The sequence below is a fragment of the Hippocampus comes genome, unplaced genomic scaffold (genome assembly GCF_001891065.2).
Source record: "Hippocampus comes isolate QL1 unplaced genomic scaffold, H_comes_QL1_v1.1 scaffold7, whole genome shotgun sequence".
Classification (NCBI taxonomy): domain Eukaryota; kingdom Metazoa; phylum Chordata; class Actinopteri; order Syngnathiformes; family Syngnathidae; genus Hippocampus; species Hippocampus comes.
The window spans coordinates 3,747,557-3,770,300 of NW_017842060.1; the positions used below are offsets into that span (position 1 = coordinate 3,747,557).

Here is a 22,744-nt window from a genome sequence, read left to right on the forward strand (position 1 = left end):
CCCAAAGGCCCTGCGGACCGGTACCGGTCCGCGGACCGGCGGTTGGGGACCCCTGGTCTAGGGTATGCATGGCCAGCAACCTAAGCCGGCTACTTTCAATGTGAGAAGAATTTTTCAATCACATCGAATGCAAGAAAAAAAATCCCACCCATTTTTTTAATGACATTTTTTAATGCTTTCCAACTAAACTACGGAGAAGGTAGGTTGAACCACCAACACCCTCCAATCCTCTGATGCTCTTATTTCAGGATTGTCGAAGAGGTCCATTCTGGAGCACTTCAAGTTGGCAACTTGTCAACTGTCATGGTCACGGCCATGCACAATACTGTCCATGGTTCCCTACGAGACAGAGAGAGAATAATATGTGATCATGTCAATATATATTTTTTTTCTACAATTCAGTGAAGCCCCATTTAACGTGAGGGCATTTGACACACGTTAATCATCTTCGTCAGCCCCCCTAGTGTGCCAACTCCACGCTGGTGGCAAGAATGAAATCCACATCTGGCTTTTGGTTTGTCTGTTCACAAGGTTGGCAAAATACGATGAAACAATGTCCAGCTACTCACCTGGTACGATATCACGGCAGACTTGGCCCGGTTCACACGTTGAGGTGTGAGGGAAACATGGTCCCGCATATGTTTTAATACAGGAATGGCATTGCAGAGCTTCACCTGAGGAGTAGATTGTGGGTGTTTGATAAATTGAAATTATTTTTTTCTCTCGGCATTTCCCATTAGGGGTCGCCCCAGCATGTCATCCTTTTCTATCAGTTTGTCTTGCACATCCTCCTCTCGAACACCGACTGCCCTCGTTTGGCTTTTGACTGTGCATGAGACTTGATTTAGAGTTTGACTATTTTTGTGCTTTCTGCTGTCTTCGCAATTGATTTGTTTTTTTTTTTGTTCATTGCTGTACAAATTATTTTTTGCTGCGTGTACAGAATTTTGTATACAGCATTGGTTGTTTTTAAGTGCTCTTGACTCATGTCTTACCTGACTCCATCCATTGAGCTCGTCTTCAGTCTTTCTACCAACATATCCTGTCCTGTGAACGTGAACCCACCAGCTAAGTCACCCCCCTCGCCCCCAAAAGCATCTAACCTCGGCTGTACCTCTGATGAGCTCATTTCTGATCCAATTCTTCCTGGTGACTCCGAAAGAAAAACTGTCATTTTGTCACTGCAACTGTCTCGAATGCGCACATCATGGCCAGCCTCGCCAGTGTTTTCGAAACTTTCCCCTACACCCGAACAAGAGACTCTTCTACCACAATGGGGACAAGAATTGAATAATTACATGTATTTTGAAACAATCAGACTTCATTCTTATGGTCTGGTAGTTGCTACTCATGCTGAAGTTATTATGGGGGAAAAAGTGTTCTCGTGAAATTATGATTCGTCACAGTTTTTGCATTCTTTTTGAGCCCTTTGTTGTAGAATTACGGCTTGTCAATATTTTGTCTCAACTCAACTGTATTTATAGAGCACTTTCAAACAGCCATCGCTTTTATAAGGGGGGGCTTATGTTGTCTCATGCAACATAAGCCCCCCTTATAAAATTGCTGATTTATTCTTGTGAAATTGCAGTTTGTGATAGTTAACTTGTTTCTTCTGAAGTCTAGACTGACTGAAAAAGAAAATGACACTCACCAGCTGTGACCAGCACGGCGACGCAGAAAGCCAAGATCAACCACTTCATTGTCGTGTTCACCACAGCAGACTATTGTCGACTTGTCAGTTTACGCTTCTTCCAATTGGTGATCACCTTAGTCAAATGTTCTTGTTTGTTGTTCTTTTATACAGTACCGTATAAAAATATTTGCCCCCTTCCTGATGACTGTGTTCTTGGAATATTTATCATACACGAGTTACAGTTCATCAAACCGATTTTAATATCACACAGAGACAACCCAATAAAATACAAAATGCGGTTTTCAAATGACAATTCAATTTATTAAGGCACCAAAAAAAAAAAAAAAAAAAAAAAAACAACACCTTTCTGACCCTCTGTGAAAAAGTCATTGCCCCCAGAACCTAATCATGGTTTGTGCCAACCTTGGCAGCAATAACTGAAATCAAGCATTTGTGATGATTGGTGATGAATCTTTAACATCGCTGTGGAGGAATTTTGGCCCACTCTTCTTCGCAGAATTGCTTCAACCCCGCCAGATTGAAGGGTTTTTGAGCATGAACTGCCAGTTTAAGGTCACAGCATAGCATCTAAGTTGGATTCAAATCTAGGCTTTGACTTAACAAGCCTTAATTTTGTTTTGGGTTTTTTTGCCATTCAGAGGTGGACTTACTGGTGTGCTTCGGATCATTGTCCTTCTGCGTGATCCCAGAGCGCTCGAGTTATCAGGCACAATCTGATTGTCGGATGTTCTCCTTCAGGATTTTCTGGGAGACAGCAGAATTCATTGTCCCATCTTTCACAGCAAGTTGACCTGGTCCTGAAGGAGCAAAGCGGCCACAGACCATCACACCGCCACCACCATGCTTCACTGTTGGCATAATGTTCTTGCCCCAAACGTAACGGGCCGCACATCTTCTATCAAGTTCCATTTTTGACTCATCAGTCCACAGAATTCTTTTCCCAAACTCTTGAGGATCATCCAAATGTCTTTTGGCAAATGTGAGATGAGCCTTGGTGTTCTTTTTGGACAGCATGTACAGCACTTTGTATGCAGCGATGGCTGTTTGAAAGTGCTCTATAAATACAGTTGAGTTGAGTTGAGCAGTGGTTTTCTCCTGAGAGCTCTCCCATGGATGCCATTTTTGGCCAGTGCCAGGTTCAAATGAAATTGTACAAGAGCTCCTCTTACATTGACATCTGGGATACAGGTAGTGCAGTCTTATTGCTCTTTGTTGCTCATATTGTGGGAAGCTGTTCGTAATTGATCGTGGTGCTCCAATTACTAACAAACTGAAGTAATCGATCATACATCCATCTGTACGTATCTCGATAGAACCCTGAAATTGAAATTCCACACTCATAGCCCATGTTTTGAGCCGAGTTTGACCTTAAACACACAACTGTCGTCACAGGGTGCATTAAAGGTGAGATGATCAGTTAACGCAAATGTGTTTTTTTGTGCATTCATGTCTTTTGTTTGCTTATCGTCTTGACAGACTTTACAGCCCCGGTCCAATATATTTATCTGTATGATTATTCCTGATTATTTATTCGTCAAGTTTTAAACTTTGCCCACACCCTGGAATGACAAGAGCCATCAGTCTGTCTCCAGTCACGTTGCCCCCGGTTATAACGAGTTTGAGCAACTGACAGGGTGCCTCAGCACACCAGGAGCAGAGGGAAAAAAATCAATACATGAGCAGCAATGTTTAAACCTCCAGCCATCCATCCATGATCTGATCCGCTTGTTTTCACAAGGGTCGTGGTCTTGCTGGAGCCAATCCCAGCTGTCGTTGGGCAGGAGGTGGCGTACACCCTCAACTGGTTGCCAGCCAATTGCTGGACACACATAGGCTAAGAACAAGTCGCGCTCACAATCGCACAGAGGGACAATTTAGAGTTATCTCTTAAGTTACCTCCTACATGTTTTTGGAATCTGGGAGTGAACCGGAGTAAAACCCACTCAGGCCCGGGGAGAACATGCAAAGTCCACACAGGAAGGCTACGGGCCGGAATCGAGCCCATAACCTCTGCACTGTGACGAGGACGTGCTAACGAGCCTACCACCATACCGCCCTACTGTGTGTGTGCGTGTGTGTTTGTCTGTGTGTCACCAGTAATGAAAGGACTAATCTAATGACATGCTATTGAAAAGGTTGCAGTATTTTGCAGTAAAAACATTTGGGCCAAGAAAACAAATATCTCGTTTGAGTTGAACATGCAGCATGTTGTGATCTCAGCACGACGCTCCTGTTAATCAAGATACAAACAAGCTGTTTCATAATCGCATTTTATTTTGTTTTTGCTTGTCTCTTCGCATTCACAGAGCAAAAATAAAGAATCTAAGTCTCATTACTGCACACCAACAGCGCCGGTGTGTCCAGACACCAGCTGTGTCAAAAAGCGCAGTTGGCCTCCCAAGTCTCTTTTCCCGCGTAGGCGTCGCAACCTCGGCAACCGACGGCTACAAGACTGCTAAATATGGCCGAGGTGCAAAAAAATAGCTGATGGCAAGACGTGCGCTCCCTTTGCAACTTGTGTACGTCGTCAAAGTGTTCTGACATCACAGCCCCTTTCTGTTCTCGGTTTTGTGGGTGTCCCGCAGGGAAGGCAGTGGACCGCCCGTGCAATAAGAGCAACCAATTGAGGGGTAGAAAAGCACTGCGAAAACTGCATTTTTCCTATTGTTACACTACAGTTCATTATACTCAACTTGCCGCCTTGATCCAGTTTGCTCGTTATTGCATCTGTATAATGTCGTTATTACAGTGAACCCCAGCATTGTTGCATTTCAGCATTTACTAACTTGCCTGTTTTTGTGTTCTTGTCAAAGTAAAGTAGTGCTTTGGTGCTATTTGTCAAATGCTGTTGATGTTCTTGTTAGTTTCAAGTCAAGGATTGTGTTTTTTCATTTAGTATCATTGATGGTCTTTGAAGGCACCTCATGCGCAGTCAAAGTGAAACTCAGGCTGTGCATTTCTGACCTGCGATTTAGGTGACCGAATCCACTTTTTAAGACCACCACTATCCTGTGGCAAAATAAAATTACTGAGCATTACAGAGCCTGACCGAGGGATTTTGCGTACGTACGGATGTATACACTCGTGAACTGCACCGTGTTGCAAACGATTCTGCAAATTGTGTTGACTAAACCATCATTTTTCCCAGTTTGCATCTTTTTGCTGTCATTTTGGAACACAAACCAACCAAAGTCTAAAGTAAAAAAAGACTTTCCTCCCATCCGACTGGAGACATTTCGCTGTAGCCAGCACATAGTTGTTTTTCCATTCCTGTTTAGTGTGCTCGGGGCATTGGCCAGAGCACGAGTGCGGTCGGCCAACGTGCACGTCCAGCACCTCGCCGGGCAAAGAGGAGTTGCTCTCTCTTTCTCGTACGCCTCGGGCATCAATCGCCGGCTGTTGGGGCTGTTAACCAGCCCTGAGCTGCACCATTGATCTCTGTAATTGTCTCCCACTCTTCAAAGGCGGCCGGGAGTTGGTTTGATCCGAGCTGTTTACTTTTGCAGGCTCTGGTGGACTAGCTTTTTGAAGAAGAGACCTATCAAGCACTTCAGGCATGAGCAGGCATATTATCGTATCATTACCGCGTGCGCGTGTGTGAAAGAGACCGGCCGGGAGTTTTGGGTCGGTTCGGGGGGAGTTAGCTGGCAGCACCTTGCAGTTACATAAGGGCAGGGAATTGCTCCACCGGATCCTCCCTTTCATCTATGGCCATAGAACAGTGACAGACTCCCTCAAAAATTACAGAATTTACCAGTTTTAAGCGGCACTTGTTGTGGGCCTCAGATGGAAGGCCGAGAACATCGCCGTGCTGGAGCACCTTGCCTCTCCCCACCCCTTTCCTCTTTCCCAACTAAGAGGACCCAATTCGAAGATCTGGACAACATCAACATTGGTGTGCATGTGGGCATGACACAGAGGGCTGAAAACTGTTTTCAACTCAGGTGGATTGTTTCAAAAGGGACAAGCTTGTCGTTTGGATCTCCAATACATCTTTTGTGACATCCCACATATGGCATTGTTTTTACAAATGTTACAGTGAACCATGCTGGATACATTTCAGACCCACCTGCAGTCGGTGAAAATCCGCAAATCCTGCCGGCTTTACGTTAGCATTTGCAGTTTTGTATGTTAAATGACTCGCTGTGTAAAATTCCAGAATATGCGAAGCACTGGACCCTTTTTTGACAACACTTTCAATTTCAAAGCAACAAAAGATAAAGTCAGCCATATGATACACACTTGTCTTTGTGTTTTTTTTTTTTTTTTTTAACCAAACACTTTGATACAGTGCTGGTTTGCGGTTTTGGGGAACCCCAGTAATAAACATAATGAAGAGGTGAACGCTTTAAACGCTTGCGTTCCAAAGCAGTTAACGTGGCTGTTGATGTCGTTTCTTGTTCAGGAGTCGACTTGATGCTAGGGTAGAAAAATGATATTGTGCCCAGGAGACGGGGCACACCCAGTCACTGTTTTTTTTCTTTTTTTTTTTAAACTGCCAACAACAAAGGCCAAGCTAAACGTTCGGAGGCCTCGATGCGTCTCTTGTGTACCTACTGTACAAAACATGAAAGCACATATATGGGCTCTCGGGGGGGGGGGGGTCTCCACTCCAGTGATAAACCACGCTGCATCTCTTTCATTTAGGAATAAATTCTTGGTTGCTGCCATGGCCCCTGTTCACTGACTTCAGTGTACGAAACCAGACGGCCTCTTATTTTGTTAGCAAAATCACTATTAGTACTATTCATGCAGTGCTTATACAAATGTTGCTTCAAGATGTTTGACGTCTGGTGGCGTTCAAAAAACAAATTCAGATGTCTCCGAATTAGACATTTTAGTGTCGCAAACCCGGATGCCTTTTTTTTTTAAAATTTGTTGGCTTTATTTTTGCATTGGCGCCGTTAGTACTTATCATATGTCTGGGGGCCCCAAATTGCCCTGAAGCAGGTAGACAGGACTAGAGAGCAAAAAGAATTCCAAAAAAAGTGCAAAAGAACAAAAAGTCCAAATTACATCGTGGAAGGAATCAACAAATGTAAAAGAAATAACGTCCCAAAAATGAGATTCCAAACAGCAAACTAACATTGCCTATAAACTTGCTGCAAAAGGAAATAAGATGTTCTTTGGGAAGATGTGGCTCCCAGCAACAAGAACGGAAGCAGCAAACACGCTGTACCAACTAAGATGAAAAGAAACTAGGGAAATAAATACACAAAGGGGTGGATATTACAACCTATTTAGCCAGACATGGGAGAAAAAAAATGGGGCACAGGGAGAACATGACCAACCTAAGGCCATGTCCACATGGAAATGCAGTTGAATAATTTGAAAAAAAAAAATTCATAAACAGTGAATCATTTGAGGAAATGTGTCTGTCCACAAGAAGACGCAGAAAGGGTGTCATGCAAGGTCTTAGGTCAGGGGTGCCTAAACCTTTTGGACCAAAGATTGACTTTTCGGTCAACCAACCACCCGCGATCGACCCGTTACCGCGCACGCACATACACACGCACGCCATGATGAGCAACAGCCTGACACGGAGGCATGCGACGCACTTTTGCAGCCTGTTAACTATCATAGCTCACACATAGATTTACCTACAATTCACCTGCTTTATTTTATTTTTTTAATACTTTTTGTGAAAATGAGACTGATAGGATGATTAGTGTGCAGTGTACATTAACACAAAAAATATATTACTAACATGCACAAAGACACACAAAAGGTTGCTTGTTTTTTTTTTTTTCTTCTCTCTCTACACCCCTCGCGATCGACTTGGGCCCACTCCGTGATCTACCGGCCGATCGCGATCGACGTAATGGGCAGCCCTGTCTCAGGTGGTACTCTAGCACAGCCACGGGGAGTCACCGAAAAACAGAGAAGAAGCCTGAGCATGAAAGAGTCGTTTTGATGAGTAAATTCAACAAGATTACCGAAGGAAAGTTTTGTTTGGCGGATGATGAGGAGGGGAGGAGCTGAGATGTAGAGATGGGCAGGTCAAGTCTGAAGCATTGAGGCTTTCCTTCAAATTGGCCCAACATAGATTCCGAGCTTTGGTATTTCAGTGAAAGCAACTTGACGGACATCTAGTGGGAGAGTGAAGTCAAAGCAACCTGACTCTTACCTTTCAGCAATAATTGTCAAATAAATATGACACCGATCAATATATGATTAAAAGAAGAATTTAGAATTTAAATTGACAAAGTTGCCATGAAGTTTGTTTGTTTTTTTGCCCCTTGTGGATTCGAGCCCACGAGGTTTGTGTGCCCTTTTGTTGAATCAATTGTTGATGTAACTTTTGGTTTTCATTTTGCGATTTGTAATGCCATGTTTCATGTCTGTGTTCATGACAAGTTCTCATGGCTTTGTTGGTTGTAAAGACTCTACATCAGTGGTTCTTAACCTGGGGTGAATCAGTCTCAGGGGTTCGACAGAGCCTCTGCCATGGAGGATAAGACACACCCGGCTCAACTTGTCAATTAGTTATGACAACGCCCGCTTGGCCATCACTGGCTGGTTCATTTTGTGTACAATTAAAAAAGTTTTTTTTTCTGTTTTTAATAAATGCAGTTTTATATGTCTTAAATTTGTAAAAAAAAAAATCTTTTTTATTTTTCAGTAATGAAGGGTTCGGTGAATGTGCAAATGAACTGGTTGGGTTCGGTAGCTCTAACAAGGTTAAGAACCACTGTTCTAAATAAATCAAGCTGCATTGTATTCCCTTTAGTGTTGCACCATCTAGTGGAAGCATGGCATTACCGCAGCCGCCATTGTTGCGTCTCTGAGCTTACCATGTAGTGCGCCCTACATTTGAAAACAGTTTTGAAATAGGCCATTCATTGAAGGTGCGCCTTATAGTGCATAAAATACAGTAAGTTTGTCAAAAGCTAAACTATCTGTGATACTTTTATGAAAATGCCCATTTGGTTCTCTGAAGTTTCACAAAAATCCATGTTTTAACTTTGTTGGAAACTAACGTGTTTTGTACGCTTTCCCAACGTACTGTGTATCGTTCATTACATACTCTAAATTGTCTTTGGTACTTACGTAAACACGTGCGTTCGGCTCCTCAAAACTTGTACTTTCTCTGTTGTGTATCTGTCAAACGTTTCGTAAATGCGCTGCATTTCTCGATGAGTAAACTGTCTTTGATGTATATCTGGGCCTCCGAGAAGAAACCGTTGCATATCAAAGCGTACGAGTCGACGGCTTATCTGCTGACGGAGGCAAGAAACTTGGAAGCAGCCGCGCAACTTTATCAAAGCCACTTTATTTTTTAAAACAAACGACAATCAAATCAATAGCGAGGGATTGGACGGAGTCTCTATTGTCTTTCGCCCTCGCTGCCAACTCATGTATGCAGATGAAGAACAAAGGGTGCCTTGATTTTTATCACCTCGTCTGCACTGGGTTTTCACATTAAAGTTTATGGAGCGAAAAGGAGTGTGTTTGGGAGGTATCGGGAGTCTCTATCCTTTACTCAGGCCTGCTCCCCCACGGCAGGGAGTTAGATTTTCTGTTTAGTCTCTTCAAAGAAACATCCATAATCGTCTCTCAGTAGCCTTCTCGCGTAAGCGTCTCAAAGGTGCTGCATAATCCGGCAGTTGGCCGGACATCAAGTCAATGCTGCTGATTACAAAAAGAGGAGCAGGCAAAGAAGTTGTGAGTAATTGAGCAGGTTTGTGAGGTGCCGATTTCATTGCATTGCTTAGTTTAATTAGCTAGTCTTTAATGTTTACAAAAAACATGTTTTTCCTTGGTGCTGTGCTTATGAAAACAAATGCCCGCACGGACCTGATTGTCTTCGATGTTTATGGGTTTGGTTAATCAAAGACCAAATTGTTTCTGAAGTTTAAGAACTTGGGTGCTAAAGACCAAATTGTCTTTCATAATCGTGAAGCGTCGGTTTGCAAAATGTGCTGGGCTTGGTGAAAACGAGCATCTTGGGTTTGTTCAAGACTCGGCTGTCTGATTTTTATGATATTGTATATATTGGGTAGACTTTTTAATGAAAACCTTCTCATTGCTAACAACTCTTCTGCAGTGTTTACAAACTTACCTACCTAGTTTAGGTTTGCAGCAGAGCTTCTGTAAGAAAATACACATTTTTTTTTTTTCAAAGAATAAATCGACTTTGATGTTTATGAAACCGTGTTGGCTTGTTTTGATGCTTAAGAAAATGCATCGATGTGAAAGTGATAAATTTCATGCCAAGGCCTAAAATCTTCCTCACGTAACTCCTGGTGCAAATGGGGTGCTTGCTAATTTTAGGCTAAATTTCGTGTTGTTATGCTAATATTAATCTATTAGCTTGTGTGTTCATGTTATCCATCCATCCATCCATTTTCTGAACCCCATCATCCTCACGAGGGTCGCAGCGGGTGCTGGAGCATATCCAAGCCGTCTTCGGGCAGTAGGCGGGGGACAACCTGCACCGGTTGCCAGCCGATCGCCAAAATGAGTTTGTTGACTTCAGAATTCATTCTGCTTACATCATGAGTAAAGACGAGCGAGCCTGTTCCAGAATCGGCCAAGCCATGACATTACCGCCACCATGCTTGACAGATGAGTTTTGAACCAGATAGGATTTTGCTAAAAATTACAAAAATGAGCCACCATGAAAAATGGAATCAAATGATTTATGGCCTAATGAGACCAAGTTTAACCTCTACCTAAGTGATGGGAAGGCCAAAGTCTCGGGAAAGAAAAGTAAACCAAATAAAGCGAAATAAGCGCTGACATTTTGAACCTTTTTCTCATATTTACCTTTTAATCTGAAACCTGAAAAGTTCTTTAAACACAACAAAAACAAAGAATTGATGTTGCAAAATTTTTGGGGAGGGGACTGTCTTGAAACTGGAGTTAACTGGTTGACGTCGAATGCCTTGCTCTTGTCCGAGCACGCACAACCGATTGCAGTGATATCCTCAACATGCTCGGAAATGACAAACAAATGTATGATTCCCCCCCCCGCTACCAACCATGGCAGAGGTCTGCTCCTCTCCTGACTGCCACTGTCATTATTTTTCTTTTTCTCCCTGTGCTGGAGGCAAGCACTGACAAGCTGAAGAATGTCTGCACAGGCAAGCGGGTGGGAACGTCTCGCCATCTCAGTTCTTGTTCAGTTTGCTCCCAAGGAGACAGAGATAGATATTTAACTTGCATGCCTGCCGTTCAGTGGTGAGTAGATCATATGCAGCTCGCAAGTAACTTCCTGTCGGAGAAGGAATCTATCAAGGAATTTCCCCGGTGGTATCCCTTAGACAGCTTTGAGTGAGTATTTACTACTGAAATTGTCTGTAAAAACAAAAAAACTGTCTTTCTCTTTGAACCAGCCTTCCTAAAATGCAGTATGTGTTGCTTTAACATATGCTGTACTTAAATTAATGACAAAATGACCCAATAATTCTCTTGGGAACCCCTTTCGGCCCCGGACCCTCAGTGTGGAAACCTTTTGCTTTTAGCAACCATATTTAAACGTGTTTTGCAACCAAACCTATTCATCTGGGGATTATCCCATGAGAGGTTTTGCACCACGATAATCTGATTGTTTTGCACATATCCTGCTTTGACCTACTGAGGTTATGAAAAGGATTTTTTTTTTTTTACGAAATAATCCCTACTTGACATAATAGATTTTTTTCATTTTAGCACCCTTAGAAACTCGACTGACGATAGTCGTTATGTCTTTTTTGAAACATTTTCTCACCATGAGAATGCAGTTTTGTTTGGGACGGCAACATTTAAGTGGTAGTTTGAAGTCAAATTTCAGCAGGTTAATTCACTCTTGGAATTTCTATCGCTAGTCATTTCAGGTGACCTCTGAGGGCCAAAACTCTTTTCAAACGTTCAACTTGTAATAAATTGGTGAGATATCAATGAAATAGTTCAATCAACACGCTCGAGAATGCAAACAATAAATACAATGGTAGACTTGCAATGTGGGTTCGTGAGACTTTTTTTTTGTGGCTCAGCTTACCGTATTATTGACTACCCAACGTCATGTTGCCAAGGGAAACCGGCTGTGGCCTTGGCATTAATACTACTAGTAATAGGCAGGCACAGATTTCACAATGACTAAGGCAATTGGCAAGTGACTTGAAATGACTTCATTCACGCAGAGGTACCTCGACTGATTAGTTTGATTTTTTTTTTTCCCTGCTAGCACTCTTTCAAGTTATGTCTCCCAAGTCCACTTTGCCTATTGAAATAAATGGAAGTGCCGTAAATCCATTGCAGATACCCGCCATCCACCCCCCACCCCATGAAAAACATTCGTTTATTATCGTACTGTGTAAGAACTTGCACTAATAACATAGTTCAATAGAATTGTTTCAGCCCTAGTTATAAATCCAGGTACTGCTGTCTTTGTGACGCATTTGTTTGGTGGTGGTGCCGTGATATTTTGTTTGATATGTGCCTTCACTCAAAAAAGGTTCCGAATCATGAATCACATGCGCAGTATTTACCACTCCTTTCAGCTTGCCAAATTAAGCCGTGAAATGTGTTTAGTATTGCCATTACGGCTCTGTTGCAGCTGTTTACGCTGCAATTTGAAGAATGCTGGGATATTAAAATATTGAACTAACTCTTAATCTCCACTCTTAATAACCCCCCCCCTCTCAATTTTGCTCTCACCATTGTTGTTGTTGTTGTTCCTGTGCCTCGTCGTCCACTTCAGAATTTATCTTACGCGCTGCATGTATCCTTGCGCTAATTTGCACTTGTATTGCACTCAGATGCCAGATAAGAGTTATCGTGAAATTATTCGAGCGTGGGAGGAAAACAAAAGCCACGGCAATTAAAAGCGTGCGTCCACGATTTAACACGCGATAAGCGCACTAATCGTTGGAAAAAATTCAAGTTTCCTGTGGTTCCACCCCTCCCCACTTGCCATTCCCCCGCCCCAATAAAAAAGCCTCGTACAATACCAGGAGGCATTCATTCTTTTCTCGTTTATGTCACGTTTAATGCACAATCTTTAATCTTGAGTGCCTCTTATTCAATACAAATGTGATGGATTACACTGCAAAATATCGCACATCAAGGATGGTGTGTGCAATGGGGGGGAGGGGAGGGGGGATCACCATGAATACACATCCATAAACTCAAGAAGTACAAAGAAATGTATGATACATTGCCCTTTGAAGTGAAAAACCAAACTGGTTGCAAAAACCAGCTCTACAGATCCCGTGCTTGCTCTGCAGAAATCACCAGAACGACACCTCCCAAAATGATGAACTAGTGTTATTGCAGATAAAAGTCTGTGTTGGCCTTTCTTGTTCAGGTTCCCGGAGGATGTTGAATTGGAACATCCCGGCTCCGGCCTTCCTGTGTGGAATTTGCATGTTTTCCCCGTGCCTGCGTGGGTTTTCTCCGGGTACTCCAGTTTCCTCCCACTTTCCAAAAACATGCATGGCAGGCTGATTGAACACTCTAAATTGTCCCTTGGTGTGAGTGTGAGCTCGGATGGTTGTTTCATCTCTGTCGATTGGTTGGCGTATCCTGCCTACTGCCCAAAGACAGCTGGGATAGGCCCCAGCACCCCGCGCAACCCTCGTGAGGATGAAGCGGATCGGAAAATGGATGGCTGGAAATGCTAAATGTATTTCGTCAGTGAATAAAGCATGAATATCAGTCGTAGCCAGCAGGTGTCAACGGCCTTGGTGGAGGTCTGCGCTCTGCTGAGTGCCTCTCCAGTTTCCACTGCTTTTAGTCAGTAGGTTTCCATTAATTCTTGGCATATGTCGCAATTCAGAGGAGTGGATTCGCACATCAAAGGGTACTTCAGTACCTGATTGTCAGGGCCAATAAGAGGACGTTAACTCCATTGTGGGAGGTTTTACTTTAAATCCTATCGGCACGCAGGTCATCGGCGCCCATGCGTGGCGCGACTTGAATGCGGTTCAAAATGTTACGTTCTGTTGAGTGGGTGAGCAAATTTATTTAAATGTCTTCTTGTCTTTGCCTGTGTACCTGCTCGGGGTGATAAGGGCCTGCGCACCGCAAGCCTTTGTTCCAACGGAATTATTCGCTAATCCAACATGCCCGCACAGACAGGTTTTAAAGCCGAGCTTGGTTTCACTCATTTTGGTGTTTTTGTGTCTGTCGCCTGCTGTTCTTGTTCTTCTATAGAGTTTTTAAGGAATGGTGATGGTTGGCGGGGAGGGGGGGAGGGGGGGTGCTCAGTGTCTTTGCAGCACACTGTGGTTCCTGACAAACACTTGACCACAAAGCCGATTCCCTGTAACAGGTGTAATCTCTCACAATCACCAACTTCATCAACATTTGCGTCGATCAACTGAACACTCCCGGGGAACATTTTCGGCAAACAACCGATTGCCCCCCCCCCACACACACACAATTACTGTCTTGGTGAGGACCACCCGGTCACCACCAGCCCCATTGGTAACTTTGTGGAATAACCTTGCAGTCATTGCTAACTCCTCACCAAACAAACAATCCAGTCAACTGTGCCGAGCAACTGATCGCTCCTCCTTTGGACTATCTGACAACCAAACAACCAATGAACAAATTAAGGCCCCGATCGACTGATCAAACCCATTGTAGTCAAGTTCCAAATAATCGATCACCGCCATCCCCTTTGGCAACTTTGTCAATCACGTTTTGCGCCAAACCGACCCCCTCAGCCCTCGCCTCCTTCGCCAAACGATCGAGCACCAGCAACCCGTTTTTTGACTCTTTGCCAAAGAGTCAATCAACCGATCTCCCTTGTCGACACCTTTGTTTGAACAAGCGATCACCCCATCTCACCTACACAACTTGACCAAACGACCGGACAACCCAAACTATCGATCTCCACCATCCTACGTCCATACGTTCATCGCACAACTGTATTTTTGTCGCTGCTGTAAACCGAGGACCTTCTGTAGTGGTTCACAAGCAGGTAGTAAATGTAAACAGCAATTTGGGTCACACGTAAATAGATATGCATGGAGGCACGAAAACAGGAGCACTTGGAACTGCTGCTTAAATCCTGGCTTAGCGGTCGGCGCCCCTCCATTGTGTGACACTCCTGAGTGTCAATGTGACACACGCACACACCATGCAGGCGTAGCAGGGCGATGCTTTTCCTGTGAGTCACGAGCCCTTCACTCGCTCTGTGTCCATCTCTCTCTCTCTCTCTCTCTCTCTCTCTCTCTAGCCTCCCTTCCTTCCTGGCTGTTTTTGTCTTCCTCCTCTGTGATGTTCTTCATCCCTCCCTCTCGCCATCCCACCATTGCTCGTCCCCCCCCGTCCCTCGCTCGCTCTGTCAAGCGTTTGGGCTCAGTCATAGCAGAGGTGTCTGCTTTGAGCGTCTGCATTTTGCCTGTTGCTGCTGCTGAGACGTGTGGACTTAACTCTCAGCTGGGGACGAACGCACGATGTGCCAATCTGGGAGCTTATTATTCTTGTTTTTATTATTCTTGTTATTATTATAAAGAAGAAAAAGGGAGCCGGGTATCTTTGCCTCTGTCTGTCTTTCTTGTGACCTCTCCTTTCCTTCTGTGATCTTCTGGCTTGGTGGCTGCAGCTCGGCTTTTGTGCCACATCACTGTAAGTCGGCTTCCTCGGTTGGACCTTTTCATTGTTTTGATTGAGTGTGTAGTTTAATGTAGTAAATGAACATTTTTTATGCACCCCCCCCCAGCCCCCCCCCGACCCCTATGTATGTATGTATGTATGTATTTATTACCAATTTGCTTTACTGTTTGCTGTATATGTTGAATTGCTCCATGTACAGCACTTTGTATGCAGCAATGGCTGTTTGAAAGTGCTCTATAAATACAGTTGAGTTGAGTTAAGTTGAGTATGGGCTGTTCTGTACTCCTGTTTCCATTCTGATGGTGCTGCTTCAAGTTTGCATTTGGGACGAGTGGTCCTCATACAGGGGTCCGCGGATCCCTGGGGGTCCGCCAGCCTTTGTTTAGGGTCCATAAAATAATTTTCAATAAATTGTCATTTTCTGCAAAGTGCCTGTGCCATTATAACAAATGTAATAAACCAATTACTCCTCCCTACTTGAGCTTTGGGCCAATTAAAAGCTAGGTTACTTCATGTTAAATAAATATTACATCCCCGCATGGATATATATATTTTTTATTATCCATAAAGGCGCCTTTTCCAGACTAAAGTTGTATTTTTTAAATTCACTTGTAACTTTCTTATTTTGTTGAACTTTCACTCTTGTGGTGTGTAAGATGCCGAAAATCGTCACAATCATTCCTGCCACACTCCTCGCAATGTAGTGTGTGGAGTTCTGAAAACAACATTTTGAGATAGAAGCGCTTTATGGTGGCAGTGAACCCAACTTTCCAAAAAGCAGCTGTTTGGCAGATAGCAAACATGTTTTAGCAGTTCTTAAAAACTGCTGATAATTATGTGGAGTTAACATACACTCATACTGTAGCTTTTCCTTAAGTCAGTTAATCCCCGTGACATATACATATGTCTTGAAAACCCACTACTGTTGCCTACCCATGACGTATCTATCCGTCATTTTCTTTCATTTTTTTTTTTTTTTTTTTTTTGCGTCATAGTGTGTAGAAATGTCTGACGCAGCCTCTGGCTAAGGATCAAGCTTGTCAATTGCATTGTAAATAAATTGTGTCATTTTGTGTTGCACACACACACACACACACACACACACACACACACACACAAAATAGGCATAAATTGGTGGGTGAGGGGCACACACATCCACGCGCATGAAATTGCAGGGTGGAGGGGACACACATGCACGGGCGTGCACATACAGTGCACTTACACATTAAAAACATACACATGCACACACACTCACTGAACTCGTCTCAGTTCTGTTCATAGTTCGTTTCATCAGTTCAATAGAAAGCAGATAAATGTTTCTGCAATCAAAAGCCCTTTTGTGATGTTCTTTTGTTGAAGGTATGTCTTACTTTGATGTTACAAAAGGAAAAAAATAGTGGTACTAGAATTTATACTTGAAATGCATGCTTTTACAAAGTTTTTTTTCCCCCAGAAAATGGAAATCTGATGGAATTAAGCTATTTTATAATGCTGATTGCTAAAGAACAGGAAAAAAAAACCTTTCCCAGCTGACAGAAGAGAGTCTCGTCTTTCTTTTGGTAGATTGCATGTTTATATCACAATAGAACAGAATAATCTGTGGGCCTTGCAAGTCGGTCAGAATCCAGTAAAACGGCTCAGATTGAGGGGTTTGCTCCAGTGAAAATGGTTGGGATTAAATGAGTTGTTGCAAAACGCCAAAAATGGCCTAACGAATGGCATTTATCCAACGGTGTTATTACGCTTCAAGCAAGGGATATCTGAACACAAACGGTGCATCAGACAGCCAATATATCAATACTCGAGGCATGTATTATTTATCCTCTGCGAAAAACGGCTACCCTTACAGCAGCTCACCGAATCACAAATAGAGGTTGCGAAAATCTTTTGCCTGCAGGACAAATCAAATCAGAATGCATCGTTTCTTCGAATCAATTTACTTATATTATTACTCGATGTTGTTCTGCAATGCTAATTTTCTTGTTAAAAAAATTCTACGTACGTCAAGGCATCAGTGTCCACAGTTAATGTTTTAACATCAAAAACATCCAATGGCAATACATTTGACATGGAGCTGTTTGACTGTGTTTTTTTTCTTCTTCCCCACTGCCACATTAGTTCATTTTTAATCGGCGCTGTCCAAACATTTACTCGTTAGAGTACACGTGCATTTTCACCACATCTCTAACGACTTAATGAGGACAAGCCAGCTCGGCCTTGTTTGCGGTGAAGGAAGGAGCGCTTTATTAGTGCAGACAACGCTGCTGACACTTCCTGGTATGAATGTGCTCATAATTCATAAATAAGAATCACATGCTGCCTCTGATGTTTCAAGTCACGCGCTGGCCCGGTGTGAATGCTTGTCCTCCAGAAGACAGATGAGGTGGAATGGGATGATGGACAGTTCTGACGTGTGTGGTGTGTGGAATCAATACATTTACAGTTTGAGCATTAACTTCTGCCAACTGAGAGCAAGACTGAGGCATTGGCCTTTAAAAGGACCTTGGTCTTATTTACACTGGATGTCAAAAACTGTAGCATCCCTCAGTGGAATAGTGGTTTTAGCTGACTTGTTTACCAAATCACTAATTTGTTATTGAATTTGGTGCTAAATGGTTAGTTGGCTAATAATTAATCAGTCAGTTAGTTAATTTGTTATTTGGCAAACTAATTGACTAGTTGTCTTACTGAACTAGCTACATGGCTAAATTGCTCTTTTGTTAGTGAGCGAGTTATTTGGTTAGCTGGTTGACAAAGCGGCTGGGTATCTATGGTTGTATTTTGTTAGTTGTTTCAGGTAGTAGTTTGTTACCAAGCTAGCGAGTTAATAAGTTATTCACATGGCTAAATGGCTCATTGGTTGGTTATCTCTTTAGCTGGCTATGTATTTATTTGTATAGATGGTTAATTGGTTCATTTTCAAAGTAGCGCATAGTTAGGTATTTAGTTAGGTTGACGGCTTTGGTTGGTTGATTGGTTGGTTTGATGTTTGATACTGCGCTAGCTAGTCGTTGACTAAGTGGCTAATTGTCATTTTAATTTAAAGGCTAGTTCTTGTGTTAGCCACCCATTTAGTCAATTAGTTCGATATTGTTACAACCGTAGTTCGCAGTTTTATTTTGTGTTTTAGCTTTTTTTAATTGTTTCATTGCTTCAGAAAAGAGAGTGGAACCTCATGTGAAGATTTTTCCCTTTTGAATTGTTTGGCCTCTAAGTTGTTGCTTCTTATATTAGTTAAGCAGTCATTGCTCGTTTCATTTCATATTTTAAATGAGTCAATGAGATGAGTTTGTGTGCCTGCCAAACGGAACCAATCACATTCTATTGGTCGCAGGTGCAAAGATGGATCGGGACCGAAGCTCTGGCGCATCATAATCAATCCTCCTTGATCCTGCACCAGTGCGCCATTTGTCTTCCTTGGTGCTTTCTTTCGCTTCTCCTCTCGGTCCCTATCTTACCTCTCATTTCTCGCCCGCCTGGCCGCTTTGATCTCCCGCCTGCGAGGGAGGGTCTCTGGAGCTTCATTACTTTTAAAGCATTCACGGTGAATGGCCATAAAAAGATGCCACCGAATGGATTTCCAAGATGGACTTGTAAGTAATGGCTACAGTGGGCTGTAATGTTCCCGTGTAATGCCCTCGTGGGCTATGCGGGGGCCACGTTGGGGCCGGCCCATGGAGAAGAGACACCCTCAAAAGCCTGTTTAGGATCACCGTGTCGCAACCATCATGACCACTCTGTGTGGCAAACCTCAAGTCCTGTCAGTTTGTTTTTGTTAGTAGTGTTTTTGTTGAGTCAATAGCGATCTCACTTACAAAGTGAACTAGCCATTTAATCTGCTCGTGGACACAGTGACTTAGGCTCAATGACTGTTGAGTTTGGTGGTTGGTTTGTCACTTAAAGACAGATAATTAGTAAGCTTAATGACTGTATCTATACTTACCTAAATGGGTAAATGACTACCGGTAGTTATTCTGTTAATTTTGTTTGTCAACTCTTATTAGATCATTGAATGGCAACATAGTTCGTTGGGTCGTCAGCATGCTATTTAGTTGGCTATTTGGCTAGTTTGTTACTTGGGTCGTTAGTTGACATGTTCAATATTCAGGTCAGTCAGCTATGATGACAAACCTCAAGTGATCTTATTGGTTTTTTTTTTTTTTGCATTTGTTGACTGACCTTTTCGTCCTCTCTTATTCTTTACGTGCGGGCGCAGTTTGGCCTTAAGCGCGTGTGGAGATTTGTCGAGGGGGAGCAGGAAAAAGCTCAAGGAGGAAATGATTGAAAGGAAAGGTCAGTAGGCAGGATGCATTTATTTTTTTTAATCTGATGCACTATTGCTGAGCAAGAGAGAGACAGAGAGAGCATTTAGTTTAAGGAAGGAAGCCAGATTGAAAAGTTCAAACCGCACAGAGCCGAAGTAACCTCAAACGATGTGACTTGCCATTGTTGGTGTAACAGAGCTACATTGTGTAAAAGTCCCACGAATGACCCAATGATCTACGTGTAATGCCGATCAAGTCAGCTACATCTTCATGGCTATTATTGCCGAATAAATCACGAATATGAGGCCGATCCTACAATGAAAAACTTTGTTTGGAACAACGCTGCCCCAAGTTCCATTTCACTCAACAGTACAAAAATATTTACCTCTGTCTAGTAGACCCACAAAAAAGCAAGAACCCATGCTCGAAATGACACAGGAAGTCTGCGATCTTGATTAGATTTGGTTGTGGGGGTACTTCAAAAAACGAAGGCTTCCTCAATCCCCCAACTGGACATACTAAATCTATGAAAAATCTAAGATTTTCATTAAGTATTTTATATATGGAGCATTTGTGGGCTACTTTATGCGAGTCTGTGGTTTTCCTGGGGTCTGAGCATGCAGCGTGAAGCCCTACTTGAAATTTTTTAGTTGTCAAATGCATATCAACTCAATCACCTACACTCAGAAACTCACCAAATTATGAAGGCGTGTTCATCCTCGTGAAATTGTACACTTGTTATGGTTTGAGGATGTGAAACACCACCCCTCCCCCACCTACCACATTTACAATCGTCAGTTAACTAGCAATTGTGTCAGTTATTAATTCGCCGGGGAAGTTGCATCTTGAGTGTTAATTAATTGGAAAAACTCAACAGTGGCTTATATGTAATTAGTGTTAATTGTTCGCCAGAATCTGCCAAAGTGCACAATAGGAGGTGTTTGGAGAGGCTTTGCTGAATCGAAGCCAGTCATTTCTCACCAAATCTGTTGGGCTGTGCTGCCATATTTTAATTGTGATGTTTTTGTATTCACCTTATTTGTCTTCCTCTGCTGTTAATTACTCTTCAGTGTGCTTGGCACGATTCAGCCAAGGCTTTTAAATGGTCCACTGTTTGTTCCTTGTTTGTTCCTGTAAATTTGTCTCAGCTCACTTATTGATGGGCTCCACAGTGCTTCTTTTTCTTAACCCACCCTTGAAGCGTCTACATCAGGGGCCCCCAACCTTTTTTGCCCCACGGACCGGTATATGTCAGACAATATTTTCAGGGACCGGCATTTAAGGTGTGGCGGAAATAATACAACAAAATAATATGGTATGAGCTGCATGAAAACTGTGGTGTTTTCGAAATATAATAATAAACACAAGGAGCGTCTAATCTGGCCGCAACACTCCGATCGCTAGGGCAATGTTTAATGCCTTCAAAATACGATACAACGCAAATTCAAAGTGCATGAAAATGACGACTTACCACAGCACCGAGCTTGATTTTCTGCAACCAGAGGGTCCCATCTCGGGGTAATAGGAGAGACAATGACACCTCAAGTGTGTGGTTTATGTCCAGTCTACTTCTTAATTTTGTTTTCGTCGCCGTTGCTGCAGAAACCCCCCGCCTCACACAGGTAGGATGTCGGAAATAGCAACAGTGCTATTGTGACGATCTCAGAGTATTCAGCCATAACTTTAATCCAGTTGTCTCGAACATACTTTTAAGGCCGCCGTCATTTGCGATCTCCAGCAGTTTTTTTACTCATTTTGCGAGCTCCGGTGTTTGTTTTTAGCCTAATTGGTCACGTTACGGAGAAGCGTGGCTTGACGTGTGTCAAGCTGGACACAGACGGATGTAACGGAGAATCCGGTAAGTTTTCAAAATAAAACATCTTTCGTATTCCGAAATAAATAAAACGGAATTAAGGCAAGTTCTTTCTGTGCGGCCCGGTACCAAATGCCCGGCGGACCGGTACCGGTCCGCGGACCGGCGGTTGGGGACCACTGGTCTACATCACACTCAGCCAAACATGACCGTGTCCGGGCGAGTCGCAACAGCGCAGAGAAAATTAATGTTCAGGGTTGAATCAAAAGGTGTGAATTACATTTTGTTTTTGTTTGTCTCATTTGCACAGGGTAGCTTCCTCGGCAGTGCCACATTTTCAGTGGGCGATCTGCTTCGGGCCAAAGATGAACGACTGTCCTTGAGTCTCAGGTAGGCACATCTGTTCTCTCTTTTATTTAGCTATAAAATGTGTTTTCATTGGAACAAACATCAAGTTGGGTTTTTTGCGGAACTGCAGTAGTGGGAAGCTGCATTTCCTGAAGGACTACTGAAGACAAGCCGACATTTTTTAGCTTTTAGGTTACTAATGTGTCATAAAACTATTACAAAAAAAAATCTAAACCCTGAGCTAAATCTCTCAATCTCTTTTTTCTTCACAAAGATGAATGGATACATAGCTAGTCATGTAAAATGAAACCGAATTTAAAAAAAAAAAAGATTTTGAGGCTTGCTAAGGTAAAATCTCTCAATCACATAGTCTGGGTGGATTGGCACAATGTGGGATCATGAACTGTTCCCTTTGATTAATTGATAGATCAATTGACACATGGTGTGGTATGCATTGGGATCATGAACTGTTTCCATAGATAGATTGATGGATCGATGCACAGACGGCCTTGTGGCAGATAGACAGATAACTGGATCGATTGGGGGATGACAATGAACATTTAATAGAACAAAGACAAACAAGTAGTCATCGAACCTGTCGTACGTGATGTGGAAATCATGCCACTTTTGCTTCAGCACACCGCTTCCACGTTGCCATGACTGGCCTGTCAATTGGAATAATAGCTTCTTTCAAATAACATCCACTAAAAAATCTACTTTGGTCTGAACCCGGCAAACCATCACACTTCCCCATTGAGGAGTCGCCGCTAAAAGCTGCCTTCAAAGTTTGACAGAGGTTACCATGGCAACTGTAAAGACAACACAACTCCAACTAAGAGCAGCAGTGTAATTGAGTATGCAACAATGCCTAATGGCTTTTTTTTTAATAGCCGACGTGCTCCACGCAGGACTATGGATGGTTTTGCATATATCTGTCATTTGATAAGATTTCCACTCCCATTTGTAATGTCCGACCACGCGCGGTGGGGGAAAATACACCTCCTTTGGCAATTTTCTCTCTTTTGTTCCGCTTTTCATTTCCTGTCTGGGATAGCTGAAACACGGGATATAATTGTATTTCTCGCACAGACGGCTTTATCAAGAGCCTGGCCCCTA

General features: G+C 42.9%; 1 protein-coding gene across 4 annotated transcripts in view; it reads left to right on the top strand.

Annotated features, from left to right (window-relative positions):
• The window catches only part of inpp4b (inositol polyphosphate-4-phosphatase type II B), a 143,816-nt gene that overhangs the window by 54,603 nt on the left and 66,469 nt on the right, over nucleotides 1–22,744 (top strand). For all 4 annotated transcript variants that reach the window (XM_019861946.1, XM_019861950.1, XM_019861947.1 and 1 more), the window contains exon 5: nucleotides 21,591–21,670. In XM_019861946.1, the coding sequence (XP_019717505.1) occupies nucleotides 21,591–21,670 (80 nt within the window). The remainder of the gene's footprint in view (nucleotides 1–21,590; nucleotides 21,671–22,744) is intronic.